The 26,698-nt window shown below is 51.6% G+C and overlaps 1 protein-coding gene across 2 annotated transcripts in view; it reads left to right on the top strand.

The window, feature by feature from the left end:
* The window catches only part of SMARCC1 (SWI/SNF related, matrix associated, actin dependent regulator of chromatin subfamily c member 1), a 97,106-nt gene extending 70,891 nt beyond the window's left edge, over positions 1 to 26,215 (top strand). The window contains exons 25-28 of one of the 2 annotated variants that reach the window (XM_054057232.1): positions 3,523 to 3,657; positions 8,846 to 9,104; positions 20,747 to 20,923; positions 24,208 to 26,215. In XM_054057232.1, coding sequence (XP_053913207.1) covers positions 3,523 to 3,657; positions 8,846 to 9,104; positions 20,747 to 20,923; positions 24,208 to 24,293 — 657 coding nt within the window. In that variant the 3' untranslated portion in view covers positions 24,294 to 26,215. The remainder of the gene's footprint in view (positions 1 to 3,522; positions 3,658 to 8,845; positions 9,105 to 20,746; positions 20,924 to 24,207) is intronic. The other variant, XM_054057231.1, reaches the window with a different exon arrangement.
* The last annotated feature ends 483 nt before the right edge of the window (positions 26,216 to 26,698 follow it).

Here is a 26,698-nt window from a genome sequence, read left to right as displayed (position 1 = left end):
TTCTATGATCACTTGGCTTCGCTCCAACTGATGTAAAATTAACCCTAATGAGAGCCTTGAATGAGCGCTCTCCAGATTTACTGAAGACTCCTTTCATTGCTGGTGGACTACCAGGGGTGGATGGAGTCGTCAGCACAGGAAGGACATAGAACTGTTGGAACACATCCACAGGAGAGAGCATGAAGATGATCCAAGGGCTGGAGCACCTCCCATGGGAGGACAGACTGAGAGAGTTGGGGTTGTTCAGCCTGGAGAAGAGAAGGCTCTGAGAAGACCTTAGAGCAGCTTCCAGGGTTGTGAGAGGCTCCAGGGAGTGCAGGGAGAGGACCAGGGGAATGTTTTGAAACTGGAAGAGGGGAGATTGAGGTGAGATCTTAGGAAGAAATGTTCTCCTCTGAGGGTGGTGAGGCATCAGCACAGGTTGCCCAGAGAAGTGGTGGCTGCCCCATCCCTGGAGGTGTTGAAGGCCACGTTGGATGGGGCTTTGAGCAAACTTGATGCAGTGGGAGGTGTCCCTGCCCATGGCAGGGGTGGACCTGGATGGGCTTTGAGGTCCCTTCCAACCTCATCCATTCTATGGTTCTGTGCTGTCAAACCACACAACATATTGGTGATGGAAACAGCATCACACGTTTTAAAGACATTCTGTTTATAATTAGGACTACCAGAGAGTTTTCTAACGCTTCCTTTCTCCAGCTCAGTGTTTGTCCCGGAGTTTAGGGCACAGCTTGCTAAATATCAGTCTCTGTTTGCAACTTGAACTGGATGAGATCCAATTTCTTTTTCCTTCTTCCCCTCAGCCCTCGTGTTTTCCATCTCAGAAACCAACCCAGCTGGGATCCAGTGGGAGGTGTCCCAGCCTGATCCAGTGGGAGGTGTCCCTGCTCATGGCAGGGGGTTGGAACTGGATGAGCTTTGAGATCCCTTCCAAATCATTCACAGAATCATAGAACAGTTTGGGTTGGAAGAGACCTTAAACTTCATCCGGTTCCACCCTCTGCCATGAGCACGGACACCTCCCACTGGATCAGGTGCCCAAGGCCCATCCAACGTGGCTTTCAACACCTCCAGGGATGGGGCAGCCACAGCTTCTCTGGGCAACCTGTGCCAGGGCCTCACCACTCTCATTGTGAGGGAATTCCTCCTTATGTCCAGTCTAACTCTGCCCCTCTCCCGTTTATCCCCATTGCCCCTCGTCCCATCCCCACACGCCTTTGGGAACAGCCCCTCTCCAGCTTTCTTGGAGCCCCTTCAGGGACTGGAAGGTCACTCTGAGGTCTCCTGGGAGCCTACTCTTCTCCAGACTGAACAACCCCAACTCTCTCAGCCTGTCCTCGGATGGAAGGTGCTCCAGCCCTCGCATCATCCTTGGAGCCTCCTCTGGACCCGTTCCAACAGCTCCATCTCCTTCTTCTGTTGAGGATTCCAGAACTGGACATGATCCTCCAGATGAGGTCTCCCCAGAGAGGAGCAGAGGGGCAGAATCCCCTCCGTCCCTGCTGGCCACGCTGCTCTGGATGCAGCCCAGGACACGGGTGGTTTCTGGGCTGGGAGCACACGTTGTGGCTCCTGTGGAGCTTCTCCTCCCCAGCGCCCCAAGTCCTTCTCCTCAGCGCTGCTCTCAATCCCATCATCCCCCATCGTGTACTGAACCCGGGGATTGCCCCAACCCAAGGGTAGGACCTTACCCTTGGCCTTGTTGAACCTCATGAGGTTCTCCCAGCGCCACTTCTCCAGCCTGTCCAGGTCCCTCTGGATGACATCCCGTCCTTCCACTGTGGCACCTGCTCCGCTCATCTCCAAACTTGCTGAAGGTGCCTTCGATCTCACTGTCAGTATCATTGATGATGTTAAACAGCTCCGGTCCCCGTACGGACCCCTGAGGGACACCACTTTTCATGGATCCCCATCTTGATTTTGAGCCATCGACCACCACTCTCAGAATACGACCCTCCAACCAGTTTCTTATCCACCGTACCGTCCACCCATCAAATCCACATCTCTCCAGTTTAGCGATAAGGATGTTGTGGGGGACTTTGGCAAAGCCTTTAGAGAAATCCACGTCCATCATTCTGCGATCTTCTGTCGGTAAACCTTTACGCGACACCGCCGTTGGGAAACATCCTTTGACTGTTAATGCGGAACCTTCCAAGCAGGACACGTGATGGATGTTTGGAGAGTCTTTTTTCATGGTGAACAGCAGCCTTTGAACAAAAGCTGGGAGAAGGCAGCCTTACCGCGCTTTTCCCACTTGGAAAACGCGAATGGCTTCTCTGGGTTGTCTCATACATCACGTACACCGCACACATATAGATTTATCCTGGATAATTTATGTGTGGGCATATGCAGATGGGTTCAAGCTAAAACCTTGCGAAGAATCTCTTTGCTTCTTTTTCTGCTCTTTGCTTTTGCGGTTGAAATGCAGCTTTGCCTTCAGCTTTTATCTGCACAGGGATACGATGTGACCTGGTTATAAAAAGCAACCGGAGGGGTTTGGGGTTTTTTTTTTCAGTGGTTTCTTCCAATATTTGTGTATTCAGACGTTTCTCTGCGAGCTCTCCTTTGCCCGAGGTGGATCTGCTGAGAAAGCTTATGCTTTCGTGCTTTGGTGCTGCATGCGGTGGGAATAAGCTGAACTAGAAAGCTTCTTGCCTTCACGTATTTGAACGGTGAAGAGACCCAGGAGGCATCTCAGTGGGTTTGTGGGGCGTTCCAGGTAAAAGCCTCCTCTGTGTGTCTTGGTTGAAAGCTTTTTGGATGACCTAAAGTTGACTCGGTGCAACCTCGTGGTGCTGCTCTCTCATTTGCATTCCTGCTGGAAGCGCTCGCGGTTGCTTCGAGGCAAAGCTGCGCTGTTTGAAGCCCGGAGCATCTACAGTTCCTCATCTATTAAATCTTGACACCTATTTCTTTGATGAAAAGCTTAATAATCTTCCAACGGCTTCTGGGTCTGAATATAAGCTGTTGGAATGGGTCCAGAGGAGGCTCCAAGGGTGATCCGAGGGTGGAGCACCTCCCATGCGAGGACAGGCTGAGAGAGTTGGGGTTGTTCAGCCTGGAGAAGAGAAGACTCCCAGGAGACCTTAGAGTGACCTTCCAGAACCTGAAGGGGCTCCAAGAAGGGTGGAGAGGGGCTGTTCCCAAAGGCGTGTGGGGATGGGACGAGGGGCAATGGGGATAAACTGGAGAGGGGCAGAGTTAGACTGGACATAAGGAGGAATTTCTTCACCATGAGGATGGTGAGACACCGGAAAAGGTCGCCCAGAGAAGCTGTGGCTGCCCCATCCCTGGAGGTGTTGAAGGCCACGTTGGATGGGCCTTGGGCACCTGATCCAGTGGGAGGTGTCCCTGCCCATGGCAGGGGGTTGGAACTGGATGATCTTTAAGGTCCCTTCAACCCAAACTGTTCTATGATATGATATGGTTGGAGTTGATGATCTCAAAGGTCTTTTCCAACCTAAGGATTCTATGATTCCATCTTGTGAAATGCATTTAAAATCAAGTCCTTTGTTTTCTCCTCAGCACCTTGCGGCGGTGGAAGAAAGAAAGATCAAGTCCCTGGTTGCTCTTCTGGTGGAAACGCAGATGAAGAAGCTGGAGATAAAACTTCGCCATTTCGAGGAGCTGGAAACTATTATGGACAGAGAGAAAGAGGCGGTAAGTATGGGGTACTGATCTTATGTCAGTCACGGTGAAGATCCCTGTGTGCTCACAGCTGCAGAAAGAACAGCTTCAGGGGATTCTCACCTTTGTGCAGGTCGTTCTTCTTCAGCAAGAATTCATAGTTATTCCCTCTGGTAGTGTTGAAGCCGTCTTCTTCTCTATCCACAATCTGTCCTTTACCATAAGGGCTGCATCCAGAGCAGCGTGGCCAGCAGGGACGGAGGGGATTCTGCCCCTCTGCTCCTCTCCGGGGAGACCTCAGCTGGAGGATTGGGGCCAGTTCTGGAATCCTCAACAGAAGAAGGAGATGGAGCTGTTGGAACGGGTCCAGAGGAGGCTCCAAGGATGATGCGAGGGCTGGAGCACCTCCCATCCGAGGACAGGCTGAGAGAGTTGGGGTTGTTCAGCCTGGAGAAGAGAAGGCTCCCAGGAGACCTTAGAGTGACCTTCCAGAACCTGAAGGGGCTCCAAGAAATCTGGAGAGGGGTTGTTCCCAAAGGCGTGTGGGGATGGGACGAGGGGCAATGGGGATAAACTGGAGAGGGGCAGAGTTAGACTGGACATGAGGAGGAATTTCCTCACAATGAGGGTGGTGAGATCCTGGCCCAGGTTGCCCAGAGAAGCTGTGGCTGCCCCATCCCTGGAGGTGTTGAGGGCCACATTGGATGGACCTTGGGCACCTGATCCAGTGGGAGATGTCCCTGCCCATGGCAGGGGGTTGGAACTGGATGGGCTTTCAGGTCCTTTCCAACCTAACGCATTCCGTGATTCTATGGTCTTTACAGTAGGCTGGAGAGAAATCACATCTCTGAAGGTTGGAAAGGTGAAGGAACACTCAGAAAGCGATCCGTAATGCAACCACTGACAGGCAGGAACAACATCTCTGTCATGTTATGCTTTGGTCTTATGTTGTGGATTCCAGAACTGAACCCAGGACTCCGGGTGGGGTCTCACCAGAGCAGAGCAGAGGATCAGAATCCCCTCTGTCCCTGCTGGCCACGCTGCTCTGGATGCAGCCCAGGACACGGTTGGTTTCTGGGCTGGGAGCACACGTTGTGGCTCCTGTCGAGCTTCTCCTTCCCAGCGCCCCAAGTCCTTCTCCTCAGCGCTGCTCTCCATCCCATCATCCCCCAGAGCTCCCCCTTTCTGGACTGCTTTGGATGCAGCCCAAAAGTTCATTTTTATCGGAGAGCAACCGGGGGGGTTTAATTTCTATTGTCTCCCTTGCTCGTATTGTCAACAGGCGATCGCTCTGGGGCTGTTGAAGCTATTGGTTCATAATTCTGGGGGTTCTCCCATTAGCACTACTGTGCAAATTGAGGAGTATTTACACCCTCGCTTTGACACTAATCACATTGATGGAGTTTGACAAGCGGTGGCGTTTCGTTGGAGCCAAATGTCAGCGAGAATTTCTCGACTGCTCAACAGCCACAACCAGTTCAGTGCCGTGTTTGCCTCTGACGCTGATTGGCAGCCCAAGAAATGGACCTAAGTAGTTTGGAAAGGTTCTCTTTAGGTTTCTTTCTTTTGGGGGATATATTCTATTAGTGACGGGCGGGGGTTTCCTCATGTTCTGGTTGCTGGGTTGCTGGTTGAGGAGAAGCTCGACAGGAGCCACAACGTGTGCTCCCAGCCCAGAAACCACCCGTGTCCTGGGCTGCATCCAGAGCAGCGTGGCCAGCAGGGACGGAGGGGATTCTGCCCCTCTGCTCCGCTCCGGGGAGACCTCAGCTGGAGGATTGGGGCCACTTCTGGAACCCTCAACATAAGAAGGAGATGGAGCTGTTGGAATGGGTCCAGAGGAGTCTCCAAGGATGATGCGAGGGCTGGAGCACCTCCCATCCGAGGACAGGCTGAGAGAGTTGGGGTTGTTCAGCCTGGAGAAGGCTCCATGGAGACCTTAGAGCAGCCTTCCAGTCCCTGAAGGGGCTCCAAGAAAGCTGGAGAGGGGCTGTTCCCAAAGGAATGTGGAGATGGGACGAGGGGGAATGGGGATAAACTGGAGAGGGGCAGATTTAGATTGGACATAAGAAGGAATTTCTTCCCCATGAGGGTGGTGAGGCCCTGGCCCAGGTTGCCCAGAGAAGCTGTGGCTGCCCCATCCCTGGAGGTGTTGAAGGCCACGTTGGATGGGCCTTGGATCCCCCTGATCCAGTGGGAGATGTCCCTGCCCATGGCATGGAGTTGGAACTGGATGATCTTTAACATCCCTTCCAACCCAAACTGTTCTATCATTCCAATTCCATGATTTTATGATCCTGTGATTCTGATTCGGTGATTCTGCTCTGCTGGGGATGCTCGTAAAGGCTTTTTTTCTTCTGGGACCAGGGTACCTCGAAGAGAGCAAAGCAGGAATTCCAAAGAATATAAAGAGTTCAGTGTAGCCGTAGTTCTTTCCTAAGCCTTTGTTTCGGGTCACTTGCGCTTCATTCTTCTCCAAACCGCCTGCCACCTCCTGAATCTGTTTCCACACATGCACAATTACCCCGTCGGTGTACGTGTCTCTTCATTTTATCAACTTCTTCCCGCTAACCTATCAGCTTGGTCAAGGCAAAAAAAGGAGTCGTGGCACCATGAATAATCACATTGTGGTCCTTACCCGCAGAAAATCAGCCCCCAACAAGGAGCATGTATTATTCATTAGGCTCCGTCCCATCTGCTTGTGTTGGTGAATGGCTGCTCTGTGGTTTTATTCTGCGTTCCTCCGTGCTTTGTCAGCGGTCAAACAGCGAACGCAAAGTATTGAAGGAGCTTCGAGAGTTTTGGAGAACTTCTGCTAGGTGGAAGTCTCCCTGGCAACCTGCTTTTGAGATGAATTATGGAGAAGGGCTTAAAATATTCGTGAAATATTTGTAAACTCGGCACAAAGCCCTGTGTCCCGTCGCTTAAAAGGAATAGATGTAGAAATGCCGTTCGATAGCTTAAATAAATCAAATTACGATGAGTCAAATGGGTGTAACTCTGCTATGAGGACAGGCTGAGAGAGTTGGGGTTGGTCAGGAGGCGAGAAGGCTGCAGGGAGACCTTAGAGCAGCTTCCAGGACTGAAAGGAGCTCCAGGAAGGCTGGGGAGGGGCTTTTCCCAAAGGACTGGAGTGATGGGACAAGGGGGAACGGCTTTAAATTGGGAAGAGAAGATTTAGGTGAGACATTAGGAAGAAATTCTTCAAAATGAGGGTGGTGGAAGCAGTGGCCCAGGTTGCCCAAGGGAGTTATGAATGCCCCATCCCTGGAGGTGTTGAAGGCCAGGTTGGATGAAGCTTGGAGCACCCTGAGCCAGTGGGAGGTGTCCCTGCCCATGGCAGGGGGTTAGAACTGTTTGAGCTTTGAGGTCCCTTCCAACCCAAACCATTCCATGTTTCTAACTTACCATCAATCAGAACCCCCAGATCCCATCCTTGGAGGTGTTGAAGGCCACGTTGGATGGGGCTTGGAGCAACCTGAGCCAGTGGGAGGTGTCCTTCTCCATGCCTGAGGGTGGAACTGGATGGGCTTTGAGGTTCTTTCCAACCCAAACCATTCCATGGTTCCATGATTCTAATTTGTCATCAACCAGAACCTCCAGATTCCATCCCTGGAGGTGTTGAAGGCCAGGTTGGATGGAGCTTGGAGCACCCTGATCCAGTGGGAGGTGTCCCTGCCCGTGGCAGGGATTGGAACCGGATGGGCTTTGAGGTCCTTTCCAACTCAACCCATTCCATGATTATATGAAATGATGCTCCCATAACCAGTGATGAATCATATAAATGCCAAATAGTAAGACATGTTCTCCGTGGCTTTTTTTTGTCCCTTCATTTTGGGCTGATTTTCTCTCTACGTGGCTTCATCATTAAAGAAAGCAGCCCGATTTAAGTTAATTGGCCTAAATTACATGAGTTTTTTTCACATAGTCCTCTTAATAATGCAGCTCGTTGCTCTCTGGCCATCCTGATGCCACATCCCATGCTTTAAATCGTAGGATTATCAAATCATGGAATGGTTGGGTTGGAAGGGACCTCAAAGCCCATCCAGTTCCAACCCCCTGCCATGGGCAGGGACACGTCCCACTGGATCAGGTTCCTCCAAGCTCCATCCAACCTGGCCTGGAACACCTCCAGGGATGGGATCTGGGGGTTCTGGTTGTGATGGCATGTTAGAATCATGGGATGGTTAGGCTTGGAAGGGACTTCAAAGTCCATCCAGCTCTAACCCCCTGCCATGGGCAGGGACACCTCCTGCTGGATCGGGTTCCCCCAAGCTCCATCCAACCTGGCCTTCAACACCTCCAGGGATGAGATCTTGGGGTTCTGGTTGATGGCATGTTAGAATCATGGGGTGGTTTGGCTTGGAAGGGACTTCAAAGTCCATCCAGTTCCAACCCCCTGCCATGGGCAGGGACACCTCCCACTGGCTCAGGTTGCTCCAAGCTCCATCCAACGTGGCCTTCAGTACCTCCAGGGATGGGGAGTTATGGGATGGGGCAGCCATGACTTCTGTGGGCAACCTGGGCCAGTAGGATTCCGCCTATAATCAGTGATCTCGTGCTGTTGCACACACGTTCTACTTTTACCATATTAAAGCTCTTTAATTTCCTCTTCCCCCTCTTTCCAACATGGAAAAACCATAGAATCAAGGTTGGAAAAGATCTCTAAGATCTTCAGGTCCAATCGTCAGCCCAACCCCACCGTATCTACTAAACCGTCTCATGTCTACACACTTTTTGAACTCCTCCAGGAATGGAGACTCCACCACTACCTTGGGTAGCTTAGAAGATTGAGAGAAAAACCTAGTTCCTTCTAGAATTGTCTTAATCCTGAATCTTCTCAACACTGGAACAGGTTGGTAAGGGAAGTTGTGGCCGCTCCACCCCTGGAGGTGTTGAAGGCCACGTTGGATGGGCTTTGTGCAGTCTGATCCAGTGGGAGGTGTCCCTGCCCACGGCAGAGGGTTGGAACTGGATGGGCTTTGAGGTCCCTTCCAACCCAAACTATTCTATGATTCCGTGATTCTATGATTCTACTCATGGAATAAGGTGTTTTATTGAGAGCTTTAGGACAAACCAAGTTGGATTCATCAGTTCCAGCTGGAAAACGCCCTGGAACTTGCGGTGAATCAATAGCGTAGGAGCTTGATTTGCAGAAACATGTTTGAAATGTCTAATTCTTGACTTCACTTTGCCTTTTTCTCCTTGTTTTGGAACATAGTTAGAGCAGCAGAGACAACAGTTGCTGACGGAACGCCAGAATTTTCACATGGAGCAGCTGAAATACGCGGAGTTAAGGGCTCGTCAGCAAATGGAACAGCAGCATAGTCAAAACCCACCGCAGTCGCACCAGCATTCCAGTGGGCCTGGGATGAACCCCCTCGGGGCACCGGCGCATCCAGGCTTACTGCCTCACCAGCAGCCCCCACCGTACCCCATGATGCACCACCAGATGCCACCACCTCACCCACCACAACCAGGTAAGAGCTGGAAGGGGACAATCCCCTTACGTTCATCGCCGTTCGTAATGGATGAAAAGCAGAGGAGGCAGCACGGATGGTCTGTGAAGGTGGTGAGGCACCAGCACAGGTTGCCCAGAGAAGTGGTGGCTGCCACATCCCTGGAGGTGTTGAAGGCCACGTTGGATGGGCCTTGGATCACCGTGATCCAGTAGGAGGTGTCCCTGCCCATGGCAGGAGGTTGGAACTGGATGGGCTTTGAGGTCCCTTCCAACCCAAACCATTCCATGATTCTATGGTCTGTCTTATAGAGTGTTTTATAATACTGCAACATCATTTCATGGTTTTTGGCCCAGGAACCGATGTGCGGATGGATTTTGGGAAGGAGATGTCTCACCAGTGTGTATGAATAGCAAAAAGAGGGAATAAAGGAGTCAGACTCCTCCTAGTAGCACCCAGTGATGGGCAGCTGTGTCCTGGGCTGCACCCAAAGCCGTGGGACCAGCAGGGAGGGAGGGGATTCTGCCCCTCTGCTCCACTCTGGTGAGACCCCCACCTGGAGTCCTGGGTCCAGTTCTGGAATCCTCAGCACAGGAAGGAGATGGAGCTGTTGGAGCGAGTCCAAAGGAGGTCATGGAGATGATTGGAGGGCTGGAGGAACTCTGCTCTGAGGACAGACTGAGAGAGTTGGGGTTGTTCAGCCTGGAGAAGAGAAGGCTCCAGGGAGGCTTTAGAGCAGCTTCCAGTACCTTAAGAGGGTTCCACGAAAGCTCCGGAGGGACTTCTTCTCAGGATGTGCAGGGATAGGACGAGGGCAACGGTTTGAAGCTGAAAGAGGGGAGATTGAGATGAGATCTTAGGAAGAAATGTTTTCCTGCGAGGGTGGGAAGGCCCTGGAACAGGTTGCCCAGAGAAGTGGTGGCTGCCCCATTCCTGGAGGTGTTGAAGGCCACATTGGATAGGGCTTGAAGCAACCTGATCCAGTGGGAGGTGTCCCTGCCCATGGCAGGGCGGTGGACCTGGATGGGCTTTGAGGTCCCTTCCAACCCAAACCATTCTGTGACTCCATGATTTGAACTTGCCATCTACAAGTACCCCCAGATCCCATCCCTGGAGGTGTTGAAGGTCAGGTTGAATGGAGCTCTGGGCAACCTCATCCAGTGGGAGGTGTCCCTGCACATGGCGGGAGGTGGAACTGGATGGGCTTTGAGGTCCCTTCCAACCCAAACCATTCTGTGATGAAATGTGGTCTATTTTTTCATTTCAATTAATATTGCGGTCGTGTGGATGTGGTTCTTAGCGACACGTTTTAGTGGTGAAGTTGGCAGCGTTGGGTTTACGGTTGCATTTGATGATCTTAAAACATCTTTTCAACCTGAACAATTCTTTGATTTATCTATTCTGTGCTGTATTGACCGCTCGGCTCTGTTCGCTTCGCAGCAAAAGGAAGAAACCTTTTATGAATTGGAAAAATAGCAAATTGAAAACGAATTAAAGGGTGGAATTAATGCAGATCATGAGAGTAGCTCTGACTTCCGAGCTGCTATTGAGGCTGCGACTGTAACGAGATTAAATCCATTGTTGTCTTCACCAGGGGACTAATAAAACGCAATTTCTAATACAGTCACATAATACCTTATTGCTTCAGCCCCGTCGTAATCATTCAGGTCCTCTGCATCCCCGGTGACCCCTTTCAACGTCTATCGTGGAAGGGGTGGTGCTGTGTTAATTAGTACATCTCTCTTTCAAATTTGATTAAAGTTAGTCAATAGATTGACTTTTTCACCACCAACCCCTCGTGCTGGAGGGCAGCGATGCCGGATGAGGCGCTTCTGCCTTCTGTGAGAGTCAAACATCTGGAGAACGAGACGTAGGAGAAGCGGCTGAGGGACCTGGGGCTGTTTAGGCTGGAGAAAAGACCGAGGGGAGACCTAAAAGCTCTCCTAAACCAACCTATAAGGCGGTTGTAGGGAGGTTATCACATCACATCGATGATGTCCTGGAATCCTCAACAGAAGAAGGAGATGGAGGTGTTGGAACGTGTCCAGAGGAGGCTCCAAGGATGATGTGAGGGATGGAGCACCTCCCATGCGAGGACAGGCTGAGAGAGTTGGGGTTGTTCAGCCTGGAGAAGAGAAGGCTCCAAGGAGACCTTAGAGTGACCTTCCAGAACCTGAGGGGACTACAAGAAAGCTGCGGAGAGACTTTTTCCAAGTGCTTGTAGTGACAGGACGAGGGGCAATGGGGATAAATGGGAGAGGGGCAGAGTTAGACTGGACATAAGGAGGAACTTCTTCCCCATGAGGGTGGTGAGATCCTGGCCCAGGTTGCCCAGAGAAGCTGTGGTTGCCCCATCCCTGGAGGTGTTGAAGTTCAGGTTGCATGGGGCCTTGAGAATCCTGGAATCCTGGCTTCAGTTGTGTGCCCCTCACTCCAAGAAGGATATTGAGTCTCTGGAGCGTGTCCAGAGAAGAGCAACGAAGCTGGGGAAGGTTCTGGAGAACAAGGGTCAGGAGGAGCGGCTGAGAGACCTGGAGGTGTTCACCCTGGAGAAGAGGAGGCTGAGGGGAGACCTCATTGCTGTCTACAACTGCCTGAAAGGAGGTTGAAGCGAGGTGGGTGTTGGGGTCTTCTCCCAAGTGATAATGCATAGGAGGAGAGGAACTGGCCTCAAGTTGCACCAGGGCAGGTTCAGATTGGACATCAGGAAAACTTTCTTATCCGAAGGGGTTCTCGGGCCCCAACAGAGGCTGTCCAGGAAAGTGATTGAGTCACCATCCCTGGAGGGATTTAAAAGACGTGTAGACCACACATGGTGCTTAGGGACATGGTGGACTTGGCAGTGTGAGGTTTACTGTTGGACTTGATGACCTTTAGTCTTTTCTGACCTAAACAATTCTGCGCTTTATTGGACTTGTAAGTCTTGGAGCAGTGATAGACCCATGCTTTGATGGCAGATCAGGATGTCCATAGATCAGTAGCAATTCCGGCAGTTACTAATTGGTGGGTGGTGGTGTCTCCTCCCAAGTGACAAGTGGTAGGACGAGAGGAAATGGCCTCAAGTTGCCCCAGGGGAGATTTAGATCGGATATTAGGAAAAATTCCTTCCCTGAAAGAGTGGTGAAGCCTTGGCAGAAGCTTCCCAGGGCAGTGGTGGCATCTCCATCCCTGGAAGGTTTCCTAAAGCCTATAGATGTGGACCGTGAGGACATGGTTTAGGAGGCACAGTGGTGTTGAACTTGTGTTTGGACTGGATGATCTTAGAGGTCTTTTCCAACCTTAGTGATTCTATGATCATTGAAGGTCCTTTGAAAGAAACCGGTGAACTTCCCCTTACTTTTGGCGTTGACTTATGCAGGGACAGGAGTTAAACTCCATGATCCTTGTGGGTCCCTTCCACCTGAGGACATTCTATGGTTCTATGACCGCACATCCATAAGGTCCCTCACTGTGTGCCTGCTCATTGGTCTCCTGCAGGCTTGATGGAGACAGCAGATGTTGGAAGGTGTGGGTAGATGAATTTTACCTTGCTAGAGGACACTAAGACGCTTGCAGAATCAATCTGAAAGCCCTCTTTTCCTCTTAGTCCTGTCGATGACCTCTGGCTTCAGAGCTTTGGGTTAGAACTTCCCTGCGCAGAGCTTGACATGGTTTGGTAAGAAGGAACAGTTTCCTCGCTTGAGTTCTCTCCAATGATAACTTTCTGTCCCTATGGTGACCAAATCCAAGGAAACCTCAGTGATGAATACCAGGGTGGTCTTCTTCAGTCAGGTATGAAGAGGTTATTGGAGACTCGGAGACATCACTGTAGGCTCTGGAGGAAGAACTGACCCATTCGATTTGTGTTGGAGACAGTTTCCCCAAACAACTTAGCAGAAACTGAGGAGCACCAGTGGGCAACCGTCCAACGCAACCCCGAGGGGAAGCTGGAGATGGAAATACCCTTCGCAATTTCCTTCTCAGCTGCGTGGGTTTCACCTCCAGACTTTACTTTGGTTCTCACTGATGTTTCAAACAGGTTTCTGGCCCGAAGAGTGACTGAAAATGTAACCGTTGGCTCAGTAGAGCGTGAACAAAATGCTCAGTCGGATGCCTTTAAAGTGATTGACGAAAGCTGAAGAGAGAGCAGGAAACTGAGTGATGAAAGGGGCTGAGATGACATTTAGAAATGGAAGAAAAAGTTCCTGCTTAGGGCTTTTCTGGGTTCAGAGGCGGAAGCGGTTAAGCCCCATCTCATAACTAAATGTTAACTATAAAGCTCTTTCTAGAGAAATATTCTTTAGCTTAGACATCAGGCTGGAAACATCTGGAGAACATCTCCAGCTGAAGGTCTGGAGACAGCTGGCGAACATTTCCAGTCAAGGATTGGTCAGGGAGCATCTGGGGAACATCTGCAGTTGAGAATCAGTCCAGGAACAGCTGGTGAACATCTCCACTTGAGGGTCAGTCTGGGAGCAGCTGGTGAACATCTCCAGTTGAGGGTCAGTCTGGGAGCAGCTGGTGAACGTCTCCAGTTGAATGTCAGTCTGGGAACAGATGGTGAACTTCTGCAGTTGAGGGTCTCTCAACTGCTTGGGTAAAGAATGGCTTGAGAGCATCCCTGAGGAGAAGGAGTTGGGGTGGTGGGAGGTGAGGAGCAAAACGTGAGCTGGCAACGTGTACTTCCAGCCCAGAAACCAACCATGTCCTGGGCTGCATCCAAAGCCGTGGGACCAGCAGGGAGGGAGGGGATTCTGACCCTTTGCTCTGCTCTGGTGAGACTCCACCTGGAGTCCTGGGTCCAGTTCTGGAGTCTTGGGCATAGGAAGGAGATGGAGCTGTTGGAACAGGTCCAGAGGAGGCCACGGAGATGATCTGAGGGCTGGAGCACCTCTGCTCTGAAAGAAGTGAGGTCATTCAGTCTGGAGAAGAGAAGGCTCCAGGAAGACCTTAGAGCAGCTTCCAGGACTGAAAGGGGCTCCAGGAGTTCTGGGGAGGGGCTCTTGGTCAGGGAGGGCAGGGACAGAACAAGGACAATGGTTTGAAGCTGAAAGAGAGGAGATGGAGATGAGATCTGAGGCAGAAATGTTTTCCTGGGAGGGTGGAGAGGCCCTGGAACAGGTTGCCCAGAGCAGTGGTGGCTGCTCCATCCCTGGAGGTGTTGAAGGCCACGTTAGATGGGGTTTGGAGCCCCTGATCCAGTGGGAGATGTCCCTGCCCATGACAGGGGGGTGGAACTGGATGGGCTTTGAGGTCCCTTCTGACCCAAATCATTCCATGACTCTATGATATGAAAACCTGGCCAGGCAGGAGCTGTTGTGGGGCCATAATCGTGGATGAGAGTCCACCAGGACAGCGATTCCTCCGAGGATGCTGGATGATGTTTTAGCGGCTCGCACTCTTCTGTCATCTGAACATCTGCAGAGCTTCCCCAGGAAGTTGGAGCAGCTCCCGGCTCCTGACAAGAATGTTTTATTGAGGAGACATTAATATTTGAAGGTTGCCGTGCGGAACGGGTGTCCTTGCTCATGTGACAGCTTCTCCACAAGGTTGCTCTTCTTGTCGTACGTGCTTTGTTGTAGGAGAATAATGGTGAATCCTCGGCTGGGAGGCGGTGGGGATGTCGGGGTCCCCGGCGCGCGTTGCTCCACGCCATTTGGAAGCATCTGTAGCACCTCCATCGTCGGCGTCGGTTGAATCGCGCCAGCGGGGAGGGGACGGCGAAGCAAACTGCCAGTGAAGTGGAAATTGTGCCTCTCCCCCGAGAGGCGATGCTAAATGAGTTATTGTGGTTAATTATTCACAGTTCTCAGCGGTGGGATTGTCTGCTGCGGTCGGGTGGGGAAGGGGAGGAGGACGTGCTGGAGGAAAGGACGTGTCTGGGAGGTTGGTTAGAAATACGGATTGCCGAGTCTTCTGAAAAGCATTCCCGGTGGGAAGGAGCGCTGCAGAGCTGCTCTGCGGTGAAGCTTGCAGGCGTGCAATCCAGGTTAGGGGAGGATGGGATGGAGAGCAGCCCTGCCAGCAGCAGGTGCCAGGGTGGAAGGACGGGATGTCATCCAGAGGGATCCAGACAGGCTGGGGAAGTGGCGCTGGGAGAACCTCATGAGGTTCAACAAAGCCAAGGGCAAGGTCCTACCCCTGGGTTGGGGCAATCCCCGTGTTCAGTACACGATGGGGGATGATGGGATGGAGAGCAGCCTTGAGGAGAAGGACTTGGGGTGCTGGGGAGGAGAAGCTCGACAGGAGCCACAACGTGCGCTCCCAGCCCAGAAACCACCCGTGTCCTGGGCTGCATCCAGAGCAGCGTGGCCAGCAGGGACGGAGGGGATTCTGCCCCTCTGCTCCTCTCCAGGGAGACCTCAGCTGGAGGATTGGGACCAGTTCTGGAATCCTCAACATCAGAAGGAGATGGAGCTGTTGGAATGGGTCCAGAGGAGGCTCCAAGGATGATGGGAGGGCTGGAGAACCTCCCATCCGAGGACAGGCTGAGAGAGTTGGGGTTGTTCAGTCTGGAGAAGAGAAGGCTCCCAGGAGACCTTAGAGCAGCTTCCAGTGCTGAAGGGGCTCCAGGAAAGCTGGAGAAGGATTTTTTCCCGGGGCCTGGAGTGATAGGATGAGGGGGAATGGCTTTAAACTGTAAGGAGGAAGATTTAGGTTGGACATAAGGAAGAAATTCTTAGCAATGAGTGTGGACAGGTCCCGGAATAGGTTGCCCAGAGAAGTTGTGGCTGCCCTATCTCTGGAGTTGTTCCAGGCCACGTTGGATGGGGTTTGGAGCCCCTGCTCCAGTGGGAGGTGTCCGTACCCATGGCAGGGGGTTGGAACTGTTTGAGCTTTGAGGTCCCTTCCAACCCAACTCATTTTTCGTGGTTCCCGGGAGCCGTTCTCCTCTTATTCCCCAGCAGAGCTCTGAATCCATTCATTCAGCAGGCGGAGAGCGAGATTCCAGCAAAGCCCGTCCCCTATGGAAAACAGAGGAATGTCAGAGCGCAGCTGGCTTTGCTCCTCTCCGGAATCCTGGCTCCCGAAGGAGGGACTCCCTTCCCGTAGCGTTGGCAGCTTCTCCCTTTGAATGGTAAACAGGGAGAGGATTTGAATCGACTCCAGGCTTTGTGCCTCACGCTCCGCCGGCTGCTGCAGGGAAAGAGAAACATTAAACCTGTTACCACTCCAGTGGCCCTCGAGTCGCTGATTTAATAGAGGTAGAGCCTTACTTAATCAAGATAAATACCCTGGAGAGCCTTTAAAAACGGCTTCTTCTCCGTTTCGCGGTCGGGTGAATCCGCAGTTGGCCGTTGGCTGAGAGCTCAACGCTTCGGAGCACGCGTTGATGTCTCCAGTCTCCCAACGTGTAAAGGATTTTTTTGTTTCGGCTCCTAAATCTCATTTTATTGAACCTTTTGGCTTTTATCTCTTCTTGCGTCTGCATTTTTTTTAAGCTCTCCCCCTTATGTAGGTCACGCTTGGACGTTTTCTGCTTGAGACGCTGTCTCGAAGCGATGTCGTGTGTACAATGAAAAGTGTGAGCTGTAAAAATAGGGCTTCGTGGAGTGGTGGGAGAAATTTCCCCTTGTGTAATCCCAGTTTGGGTTTACTCTCAACTCCAGCATTTTGGAGTTCTGGGATGTGATAGAATCATGGAATGGGTTGGGTTGGGAGGAACCTCAAAGCCCATCCAGTTCCAACCCCCTGCCCTGGTCCAAGTCACCCAGAGAAGTGGTGGCTGCCCCATCGCTGGAGGTGTTGAAGGCCAGGTTGGATGGGGCTTGGAGCAACCTGATCCAGTGGGAGGTGTCCCTGCCCATGGGTTGGACCTGGATGGGCTTTGAGGTCCCTTCCAACCCAAACTATTCCATGATTGTATGTTTTGTCTCCAGTTTCCTTTCTTGGCACCAACTCGCCCCCTACCACCCTTCTGCCCCAGCAGTTTGAGTTGCCCCATGTCTGCTTCTGCTACTCTACTTTGACATATTTGTAGCTGCAGTTGTGTCTTTCGGGTAGGAGTTTTGGGTTGAAAATACAGAAGTTCGTTAAAAATCCAAGATGTGCTCAAGCCAGAGCTCTTAACAGCATAATAATGTTGTCTTGATGCACCAAGTGGGTGCTTCTCTTGTTCAACGCTGGGGTCAAAGTAGGGGAGGAGTGCAAGGACATGGATGGACGAGGAAGGCAGTGCTCATCTTGCTTGTGTGAGGTCCCCCTCTCCTCCGATCCCATGAGTCCTGCGTGCGGTTCTGGAATCCCCAACATAAGAAGGAGATGGATCTGTTGGAACAAGTCTCCTTCTTGGTCTGTTCTGCAGAGGTGCTGCTTGGGGTTAGTCCTTCTGGGCTGGAGACTCTGCATTTCATAGAAATGAAGACAGTAGACACGTCCTACTGGATCAGGTTGCTCCCAGCCCCATCCAACCTGGCCTTGAGCACCTCCAGGGATGGGATCTGGGGGTTCTGGTTGACGGCAAGTTAGCGAGTCATGGAACTGTGGAATGGTTTGGGTTGGAAGGGACTTTAAAGCCCATCCAGTTCCACCCCCCTGCCATGGGCAGGGACACTTCCCACTGGTTCAGGCTGCCCAAGGCCCATCCAACGTGGCCTTCAACACCTCCAGGGTTGGAGTATCCACAGCTTCTCTGCACAACCTGTGCCAAAGCCTCACCACTGTCATGGGGAAAAAACTCCTCCTTATGTCCAGTCTAACTGTGCCCCTCTCCAGTTTATCCCCATCGCCCCTCGTCCCATCCCCGCACGCCTTTGGGAGCAGCTCCTCCCCAGCTTTCTTGGAGCCTCTTCAGGTACTGGAAAGTCGCTCTTTGTCCTTGGTGTATCTCCCAAGGCTTCTGTCAGTCCGTTCCTTCAGCCTCAGCCCTCCTGGATGGCAGTCCTGCCCTCGAGAGCACACCGATAGCTGAAGGTACGAGCAGACGTGGCATGAATTCGCTGCCGTCTGCGCATCTGCTTTGGTCCACCTTGATCCGAGACGAGGAGTGGGCAGAAAGGGCACAGCCGGTGATGTGACAACACTGTCACCACGAGCAACAGCCAAGCACAGGTTGAGACTTGAAGAAAGGCTTTGGTAAAGTAGAGGTGGATCAGCAAAGGGTCACCAAAGATCATAGAATCGTTTAGTTGTAAAAGATCTTTGAGATCATCAAGACCAACCGTCCACGACTAAACCAGATCCCTGAGCACCTCATCTGCCCAAATTTAAGCCCCTTCAGGGATGGGGATTCCACCTCCTCCCTTGACAGCCTCTGCCACGGCCTGAGAAACCTTTCGATGAATTTCATTTTATGTCCAATATAAATCTTCCCCCTTCCAGTTTAAAGCCATTCCCCTTCTATCACTCCAGGCCCTTGGAAAAAGTCCCTTCCCGGCTTTCCTGGAGCCCCTTTCAGCACTGAAAGCTGCTCGAAGGTCTCCCTCCCTGGAGCCTTCTCCAGGCTGAACAACCCCAACGCTCTCAGCCTGTCCCCATAGCAGAGGTCCTCCAGCCCTCAGATCATCTTTGTGACCTCCTCTGGACCTGTTGCAGCAGTTCCATCTCCTTCTGATGTTGGGGACTCCAGAACTGGTCCCAATCCTCCAGATGAGGTCTCCCAGGAGAAGAGCAGAGGGTCAGAATCCCCTTCGTCCCTGCTGGCCACGCTGCTCTGGATGCAGCCCAGGACACGGGTGGTTTCTGGGCTGGGAGCGCACGTTGTGGCTTCTGTCGAGCTTCTCCTCCCCAGCGCCCCAAGTCCTTCTCTTCGGGGCTGCTCTCAATCTCATTGTCCCCCAGAGCGCCCCATTTCTTGACCTTAACCACGCATGTGCCTGTGATGCTTTTTGTGTGTGTTCTGAGCCTTTTCTTTGTCGGAAGGTTGTGTCATCGCACTGTCTCGCATGATTGCCTGAGGTTTTGGGGTGGAACGAGCTCTTCGGAAGGAAACCTTTCCAATCCGTGCCTAACAGCTGCTTTTCTAAGGGAAAATGCTGTACCTTCGTGGAAGTGGCAAAGTAAATGTAATTGGATTATGCAAAATAAATCTCTCCAAATGAGGTTTTAAAGCATCAGTCAACAAGTTGGAGGTGTCTGAAGCTGGGTGATTCCAGCAGCTCCTCCATGCAGCTGCAACGGAAAGATCTCTTCCGGAGCTGATGTGTAAGGAAGGCTCAGAACCCGCCCTCGCATCGCAATCATAGAATCATGGAAGGGGTTGAGTTGGAAGGGACCTCAAAGCCCATCCAGTTCCAACCTCCTGCCATGGGCAGGGACACCTCCCACTGGATCAGGGGCTCCAAGCCTCATCCAACCTGACCTTCAACATCTCCAGGGATGGGGCAGTCACCACTGCTCTGGGCAACCTGTTCCAGGGCCTCCCCACCCTCATTGTGAAGAATTTCCTCCTAATGTCTAGTCTAAATCTTCCCCTTCCAATTTCATGTCATTCCCCCTTGTCCTATCACTCCAGGCCCTTGGAAAAAACATCCTTCCTGAGCTTTCCTGGTGCCCCTTTCAGTCCTGGAAGCTGCTCTAAGGTCTCCCTGCAGTCTTCTTGTCTCCAGGCTGAACAACCTCAACTCTCTCAGCCTGTCCTCATAGTGAAGTTCTCCAGCCCTGATATCATCTCCATGGCCTCCTCTGGACCCATTCCAACAGTTCCATCTCCTTCTTATGTTGAGGATTCCAGAACTGAGCCCAGGACTAAGGTTTTTAATAGCAGAAATTTCTATCCAGTCCAGTTTTCACCTGTATGATTCCACTTCTCCCATGAAATTCATCCATCAGGTTTGCGGCGGCTCTTTTTCCTCAAGTTCTCTTACTGCGATGCCTCGTTAACTCGGTGCACTTTGTTCCCGGCGCCTTCATTTACGTCGCTATCAAAAGCCTTCATAGAAGGGCTTCACTTACCACGTTGGGGTTGAACTGTTGTCTTCCACTTGCTTCTTGCGTTGATGTTTGGAGAGGTGACAAAGCTCTGGGGAGACCGTAGAGCAGCTCTCGGTCCCTGAAGGGGCTACAAGAAAGCTGTGGAGGGACTGTTTGCAACAGCCCGGAGTGATGCGACGAGGGGTAACGGCTTTAAATTGGAAGGGGGAAGATTTAGACTGGACGTTAGGAAGAAATTCTTCACGATGAGGGTGGTGAGGCCCTGGAACAGCTTGCCCAGGAAGCGGTGGCTGCCCCATCCCCATAAGTGTTGAAGGTCAGGTTGGATGGGGCTTGGAGCAACCTGATTCAGTGGGAAGTGTCCCCGCCCAGGGCAGGGGATTGGAACTGGAAGGGCTTTGAGGTCCCTTCCAACTCAACTCATTCCATGGCTCCATGATTCTGACTTGCCATCAATGAGAACCTCCAGATCCCATCCCTGGAGGTGTTGAAGGTCAGGTTGGATGGGGCTTGGAGCAACCTGACCCAGTAGGAGGTGTCCCTGCTCATGGCAGAGGGGTGGAACTGGATGGGCTTTGAGGACCCTTCCAACCCAAACCATTCTGTGGTTGTATGACAAGTGCACCCTCGTTCCTCCTGACTTTGAGGGGATGCAAAGACATTCCGTTGGGTGTTTGGGGCACGTATGGAGTTGGCTCTCATGCACAAGGCTCTTCTCACTGCTCAGAGAACAACTGGACTCTGTTTTTCCCTCCTGATGAATTCCATGTTCCACACAAGTCTCACAATCACGTCTCTTCACTCTTTTCCAGGTCAGATGCCGGGGCCTGGAGCCATGATACCTGGACAGCCCATGCCAGGCCGGATGATGCCAAGCGTGTCGGCCAACATCCATCCAGCTGGTGGTGGTCCCCCTCCTCCTGGCATGTCACCGATGTCAGGGAATCTAATTGGACCTCGTGTTCCTCTCGCAGCTCCAAATGGCATGTGTAAGTGGATCTCCAGCAGAAAACGTTTTGAATGTATCTGTAGGAAGTTCTTGGATGACACCAAGCTGGGAGGAAGTATCGATCTGCTTGAGGGCAGGGAGGTTCTGCAGAGGGATCTGGACAGGCTGCATCCATGGGTTGAGATCAGCGGGATGAGGTTCAACGAGGCCAAGTTGTGCACTTGGGACACAACAGCTCCGTGCAGCTCCAGGCTTGGGGAAGAGCGGCTGGAAAGCTGCCTGGAGGAGAAGGACCTGTTGGGGTTGGTTGACAGGAGCTGAACATGAGCCAGCAGTGGCCCAGGTGGCCAAGAAGGCCACCAGCATCCTGGCTCGGATCAGCCCTGGGGTGGCCACAGGAGCAGGGAAGGAATTATACCCCTGGACGTGGCTCTGGTGAGGCCACACCTCGAATCCTGGGTTCAGTTTTGGGTCCCTCACTCCAAGAAAGACCTTGAAGGGCTGGAGCGTGTTCGGAAAAGGGGAACGGAGCTGGGGAAGGGGCTGGAGAACAAGGGTTATGAGGAACATCTGAGGCACCTGAGGCTGTTTAGTTGGAGAAGAGGAGGCTGAGGGGAGACCTCATCGCTCTCTGCAGCTCCCAGAAAGGAGGTTGTGATGAGGTGGGTGTTGGGCTCTTCTCCCAAGGAACAACAGCTGGGATGAGAGGAAATGGCCTCAAGTTGCACCAGGGCAGGTTCAGATTGGTCATCAGGAAAAAGTTCTTCACCAGAAGGGTTCTCAGGCCATGGCAGAGGCTGCCCAGGGAGGTGGTGGAGTCCCCATCCCTGGAGGGGTTTAAAAGATGGGCAGATGAGATGCTCAGGGATCTGGTTTATAGTGGACAGGTCCGATTGGACTTGATGATCTCAAAAGATCTCATTGGTCGTTTGCAAACCAGGGATTTTATGATTCTGTGAATATACCTGGTGTGGCTCTTCTGTCGCTCTCCTCATTGCTGGAAACATCACTGAAGTCAAAACCTCCTTATTTGCTGTAGAAAGAATAAGATCTCTGCACGGTGGCAACCAAAGGCTGCTACCAGAGGTGTGCTTGAAGCTTTAAGTGCTCATCTTCGCTCAGGGCATCCAAACGTGCTCCGTTTTCCTTTCTTTTCTTTATAACATCCCGTATTTTATTTATAACGGCACCGAGGCTCTCTGAGCATCATCAAAAACCTCTCTTGAGGTCTGGAAGAATGCACAGGTTTGGGAATTAACAATAGCTAAATCCTTAAATAGTGGAGGTCAGAATATAAGTCACTTCCACAAAGCCTTCCGGAAAAATAAGCACCGTGAAATTAGAAAGAGGAAATCCTAATTAGGAAGAAGCAAAAAGGTTTATTCGGAACGTTCCTTACGTGGTTTAAACCTCCGAAAATGAGGTGAATTTCTGCCAGGCTAAAAAGCAGCAGAAGGCAATCGTTAAGGTGGGGGAGTTCCATGAATGAGTGCAAGAGTGTGGCCAAGCCCAGGAGGCAAAAGAAAAGCCGGCGTCGGTGTTGGATGCTCTGGCTGGGACTCCTCAATAGGTTTGTCTGTACCTATGGAAGGGTGAGTCAAGCTGCTCCACCACTCGAGCTGGTGGGAGGCGTCCCTGCCCATCACAGGGGGTTGGAACTGGAAGATGCCGTCCCTGGAGGTGTTGAAGGCCACATTGAATGAGGCTTTGAGCAGTCTGATCCAGTGGGAGGTGTCCCTGCCCATGGCAGAGGGTTGGAACTGGAAGGGCTTTGAGGTCCATTCCAATCCAAACCATTCCATGGTTCCATGATTCTAACTTGCCATCACCCAGAACCCCCAGATCCCACCCCTGGAGGTGTTCAAGGCCTGCTTGGATGGGGTTTTGAGCAAAGGGGTTGGAACTGGATGGGCTTTAAGGTCCCTTCCAACCCTTATCATTCTGATTCTCTGCCTTGTGATCACCTGGAGCCCCTCTCCCAAAAAATAATTGGGAAGAGCCATCTCATTTGGGCTTCAGCTGAAGGGAGTTGCTGAGGAACACCGACTCAGTGGTGTTCACCAGCGGAACCATGAAATCCTCCTTTCTGGTGCTATTTTTGTTCAGACATTCTTCTGGCACCCTAGCTTTGAATTTTCCTTCCTTATTTCTGAGCCGCTGCCACTGGGAATATCTCACGTCAGGTTGTATTCCTGCCTGCTCTCTTCCCTTCTCTTTAATTTCCTTTTTTTTACCTCCTCTACTAAGCAAGTCAGTCATATTTCATTAACATCTCCTCTCTCTGCGTGGAAGACGGCCTTTTGTATCCTCCGTTTCTTGCCTCCTACGGATGCATCTGTGCATCCGTCTACTTTAACCTACATGCACCGCTCGGAGCTCGAGTGCGGACTCTGTTTGGATGAAAATCTATTGTTCTGCCTGTTTTAAATAGCAAAAAGCCATAATCTAAAGGCTGAAGAACGGAGCTGAGAGATAAAGAGATGCTCTGAAAGTTGCTTGGTGTGAACTTTGCTGGCTGCTGAGCTGCGCGTCTCATCTTTGCTGTAAAAAAGGGGGAATTTTATCTGCTTTCCCAGTGCTGAAGCACAGGAAAACGTGCGGCGGAGCTTCGTGTGAAGCTTAAGAGATGGAGAAGCTGCAGCCAAGGCTGTTTCTGGGGCCAATCCTTGCTGGTTGCATAGAATTGTAGAGTGGTTTGGATTGGAAGGGACCTTAAAGCCCATCCAGTTCCACCCCCTGCTGTGGGCAAGGACACCTCCCACTGGATCGGATTGCTCTAAGCCCCATCCAACGTGGCCTTCAGCACCTCCAGGGGTGGGATCGGGGGGTTCTGGTTGATGGCAAATTAGAATCATGGAACCACGGAATGGTTTGGGTTGGAAGAAACCTCAAAGCCCATCCAGTTCCAACCCCTTGCCATGGGCAGGGACACCTCCCGCTGGATCGGATTGCTCCAAGCCCCATCCAACCTGGCCTTGAACACCTCCAGGGATGGGGCAGCCACAACTTCCCTGGGAAACCTGGGCCAGTGCCTCATCGAGAAGAATTTCTTCTTAACATCTAATAAACTTTCCCTATTCCTCCTCATTCTATCACTCCAAACCCTTGGAAATAGTCCCTCCTCAGCTTTCCTGCCTCCCCTTTCAATACTGGAACCTTCTCTAAGGTCTCTCTGGAGCCTTCTCTTCTCCAGGCTGAACAATCCCAACTCAGACAACCACGTCTCCCATGGCGTACTGACAACTGGGTATTCGCGTTGGGTTCCTTCGCCGTGTTCCGCCTCTCTTGGTGTTCTGCTCACCGTTTGTCTCCTCTTTCTTTCAGATCCCCCTCCTGCACAGCCGCCTCCACCAGCGGAAGGGGTGACACCTCCTCCGGCAGGAGCTCCACCAGCCTCAGCCGCTCCGTAAGCAGTCAAGGAAGAAGGAACTTCTACAGCAACATAGTGGTGACCAAAAATGGATTCCTCAGTTACCTCCTGTTCCCTTGGGAGGTTCCCACCTCCCGTTGGCCTGTCCCGGTCGTGTGTGCGTGCGTGCGTATACACACACATCTACAAGCACATCTCCACAACCTCTTTCTCCCTCTTCTCCTCCTAACCTGGCAGTTACTCAGCATTCCTTTGGGAAAGCTTTAGATCAAAGATGCCGGTAGTGCCTCCATGTTGCTGGTGGGAAGTCCTTTACGCTTTGGTCTGCTCGCCTTCCAGCGTGTGCTCAACTCTGGTTTCTTTCCTCTTGGTGTTTTGAGCTTTGAGAGGGTAAAAAAAAAAACCCTCAAGTTTTGAAGGTGGAGGCATCAACTGAGGGTTAGGATGTAGCACGTGCCCGCTCCACCGGTGGGTTTGAGGTTCTCCAGGTAGAGCAAAGCATCAAGATCGGATGCCAAACCAGTGGATTTTGAGCAGAGAAGGTGCTGAAGCACGGAAGGCGCGATGCTGTCTGTGTTCGTTAAGAGATAACTGATCGTTAAGGACGGCAGCCGAGTCCTGGGGCTGCCTCGCTAACTTATTAAAGAAATGATTGATCTGGTGCGAACGAAGCCAGGAGCGAATCGATTGGAATTAAAAACCACTCAACGGTAGGAGTTTTCTTGCTCCGGTTTTTACCCTTCTTTTGCCTTTGAAGGTGGTAGTTTGAACCTTCCCTCTGAGTAGTTTGGTACAGTAGCCAACTGAGGAATAAAATCATGATTTTTAGTCCCTTTTTTTTTGGAGCATAATACTTTGTACTTTTTAAAATGAACAAAACAAAACCCGAAAAAACAAAAAAAAATAGTAGATAGTGAAGAAATGGTAGCGGACGGGATGGGGTTGGGATGGGATGGTTGGGGTGCAAATGCCACATCTACCTCCTGCGGACAGTCGAGGTGGGCAGAGCAGCGACCGTAGAGATGTGTCTGTGGGACAGCTCGCACGTCACCTTCTGCTCATGGACCTTCTGCGGTCTCGGGGGTTGTAGGTAGAGGAGCCGCTCCAGGAGGAGCATTTGTTGGGTGAGACCACCACCACCACCACTGCTGTTGTAGACCTCCAGGCTGCCTAAACTGCTTTTTTGCTCCTCGTTAGTGACTGCAAAGACTCCTTTGCTGACCGTGGTTCAGGTTCTCCACCCTCTTTGGGGCTTGAGAGGGTTTGGCTGAAGGTCTGAAGGTTTATCTAAAGGGTGGCTTTCAATGACCGAGTGCGAGGTGGTGGTCTAAGGCTTAACCGGAGAGAGATTTCCCTCTTCATCTAAAACCCACAGGACCACTTACACCATAAAAATAAGGATCTGCTTTGAAGAGCCCTCAGGTGATGGACTCCTCAGAACTGCCCGGGTCCTGAGCGCACATGGAGGTGGAATAACCCTTCCTGGGCTGCTTTCTTAGACCATCATCTGCAGCCTCGTTATTCCCATGCGTAGGAACGATACTTTCCACTGTCAAGCTCTAAGAACCCACAGTGCCTAGCAGCGAACGCTCAGGACCTGCCCGCCTTCCGCCTCCCACCAAGGAAATTCATCCCCAGCGGTACCTTTCCCTCCAGGGTCTTTGAGGTGAGCATGGGATTTTCTGGTTCAGACCGTAGTCCAGTTTAGAATAACCTCAGGTTGTTTTTAGCTTGATCGACTTGGAATATAAAGGATCCAGATGGAGACTTATTTTTTACTGTCCTAGTGCCGATCCTTCGGAGTTCCCCGAACTCTCACACTGTTTTCTTTCTGTATAAATAATCCGCGTGCTGACTTTTTCACCTGATCCTCTGTATAGGGCCGGTTTTATTCCTGCAACGCAGCCACCCGATTTTGTGAAATAAAGAAACAAACGTGGTTTTTGTTTTTTGTACAAAGTTTATGCCTCTTTCTCTGGAATCTCCTTTCCTTTCGCGCGTTCTGGAGGAGCTGTGAGTAGGACAGAGGTCTGTTCTTCTGGAGGTGTTGAAGGATGGGTTGGATGGGGCTTGGAGCAACGTGATCCAGTGGGGAGGTGTCCCTGCCCGTTACAGGGAGGTTGGAACTGGATGATCTTTAAGGTCCCTTCTAACCCAAACCATTCTATGATCTTTGAGGTCCCTCAAACCATTGAGTTTTGGGGCTACATCTTAATTTACAATGGAATAAACCCAAACCCTGAGCTTGTTACCAGCAAGGTGGGAACCACCAAATAATGCAGGTGAGTGAAGGTCCTTCACGATGCCACCTGGTGATCCAACACTTTGGAGACCATTATTTCACATTTGAAAAAGCTTAATGAATGTGGACTAAGTAAAAGCAGCATTTGAGGGCTGATGGGGTTGTTTCTGATTCCTGCTTTCCTTCTGCCTTGGGCGATTGCT

Source organism: Cuculus canorus, chromosome 2 (genome assembly GCF_017976375.1).
Source record: "Cuculus canorus isolate bCucCan1 chromosome 2, bCucCan1.pri, whole genome shotgun sequence".
Lineage (NCBI taxonomy): Eukaryota > Metazoa > Chordata > Aves > Cuculiformes > Cuculidae > Cuculus > Cuculus canorus.
The sequence above is the reverse complement of the archived record's forward strand: the minus strand, read 5'-3'. Positions and strand labels throughout refer to the sequence as shown.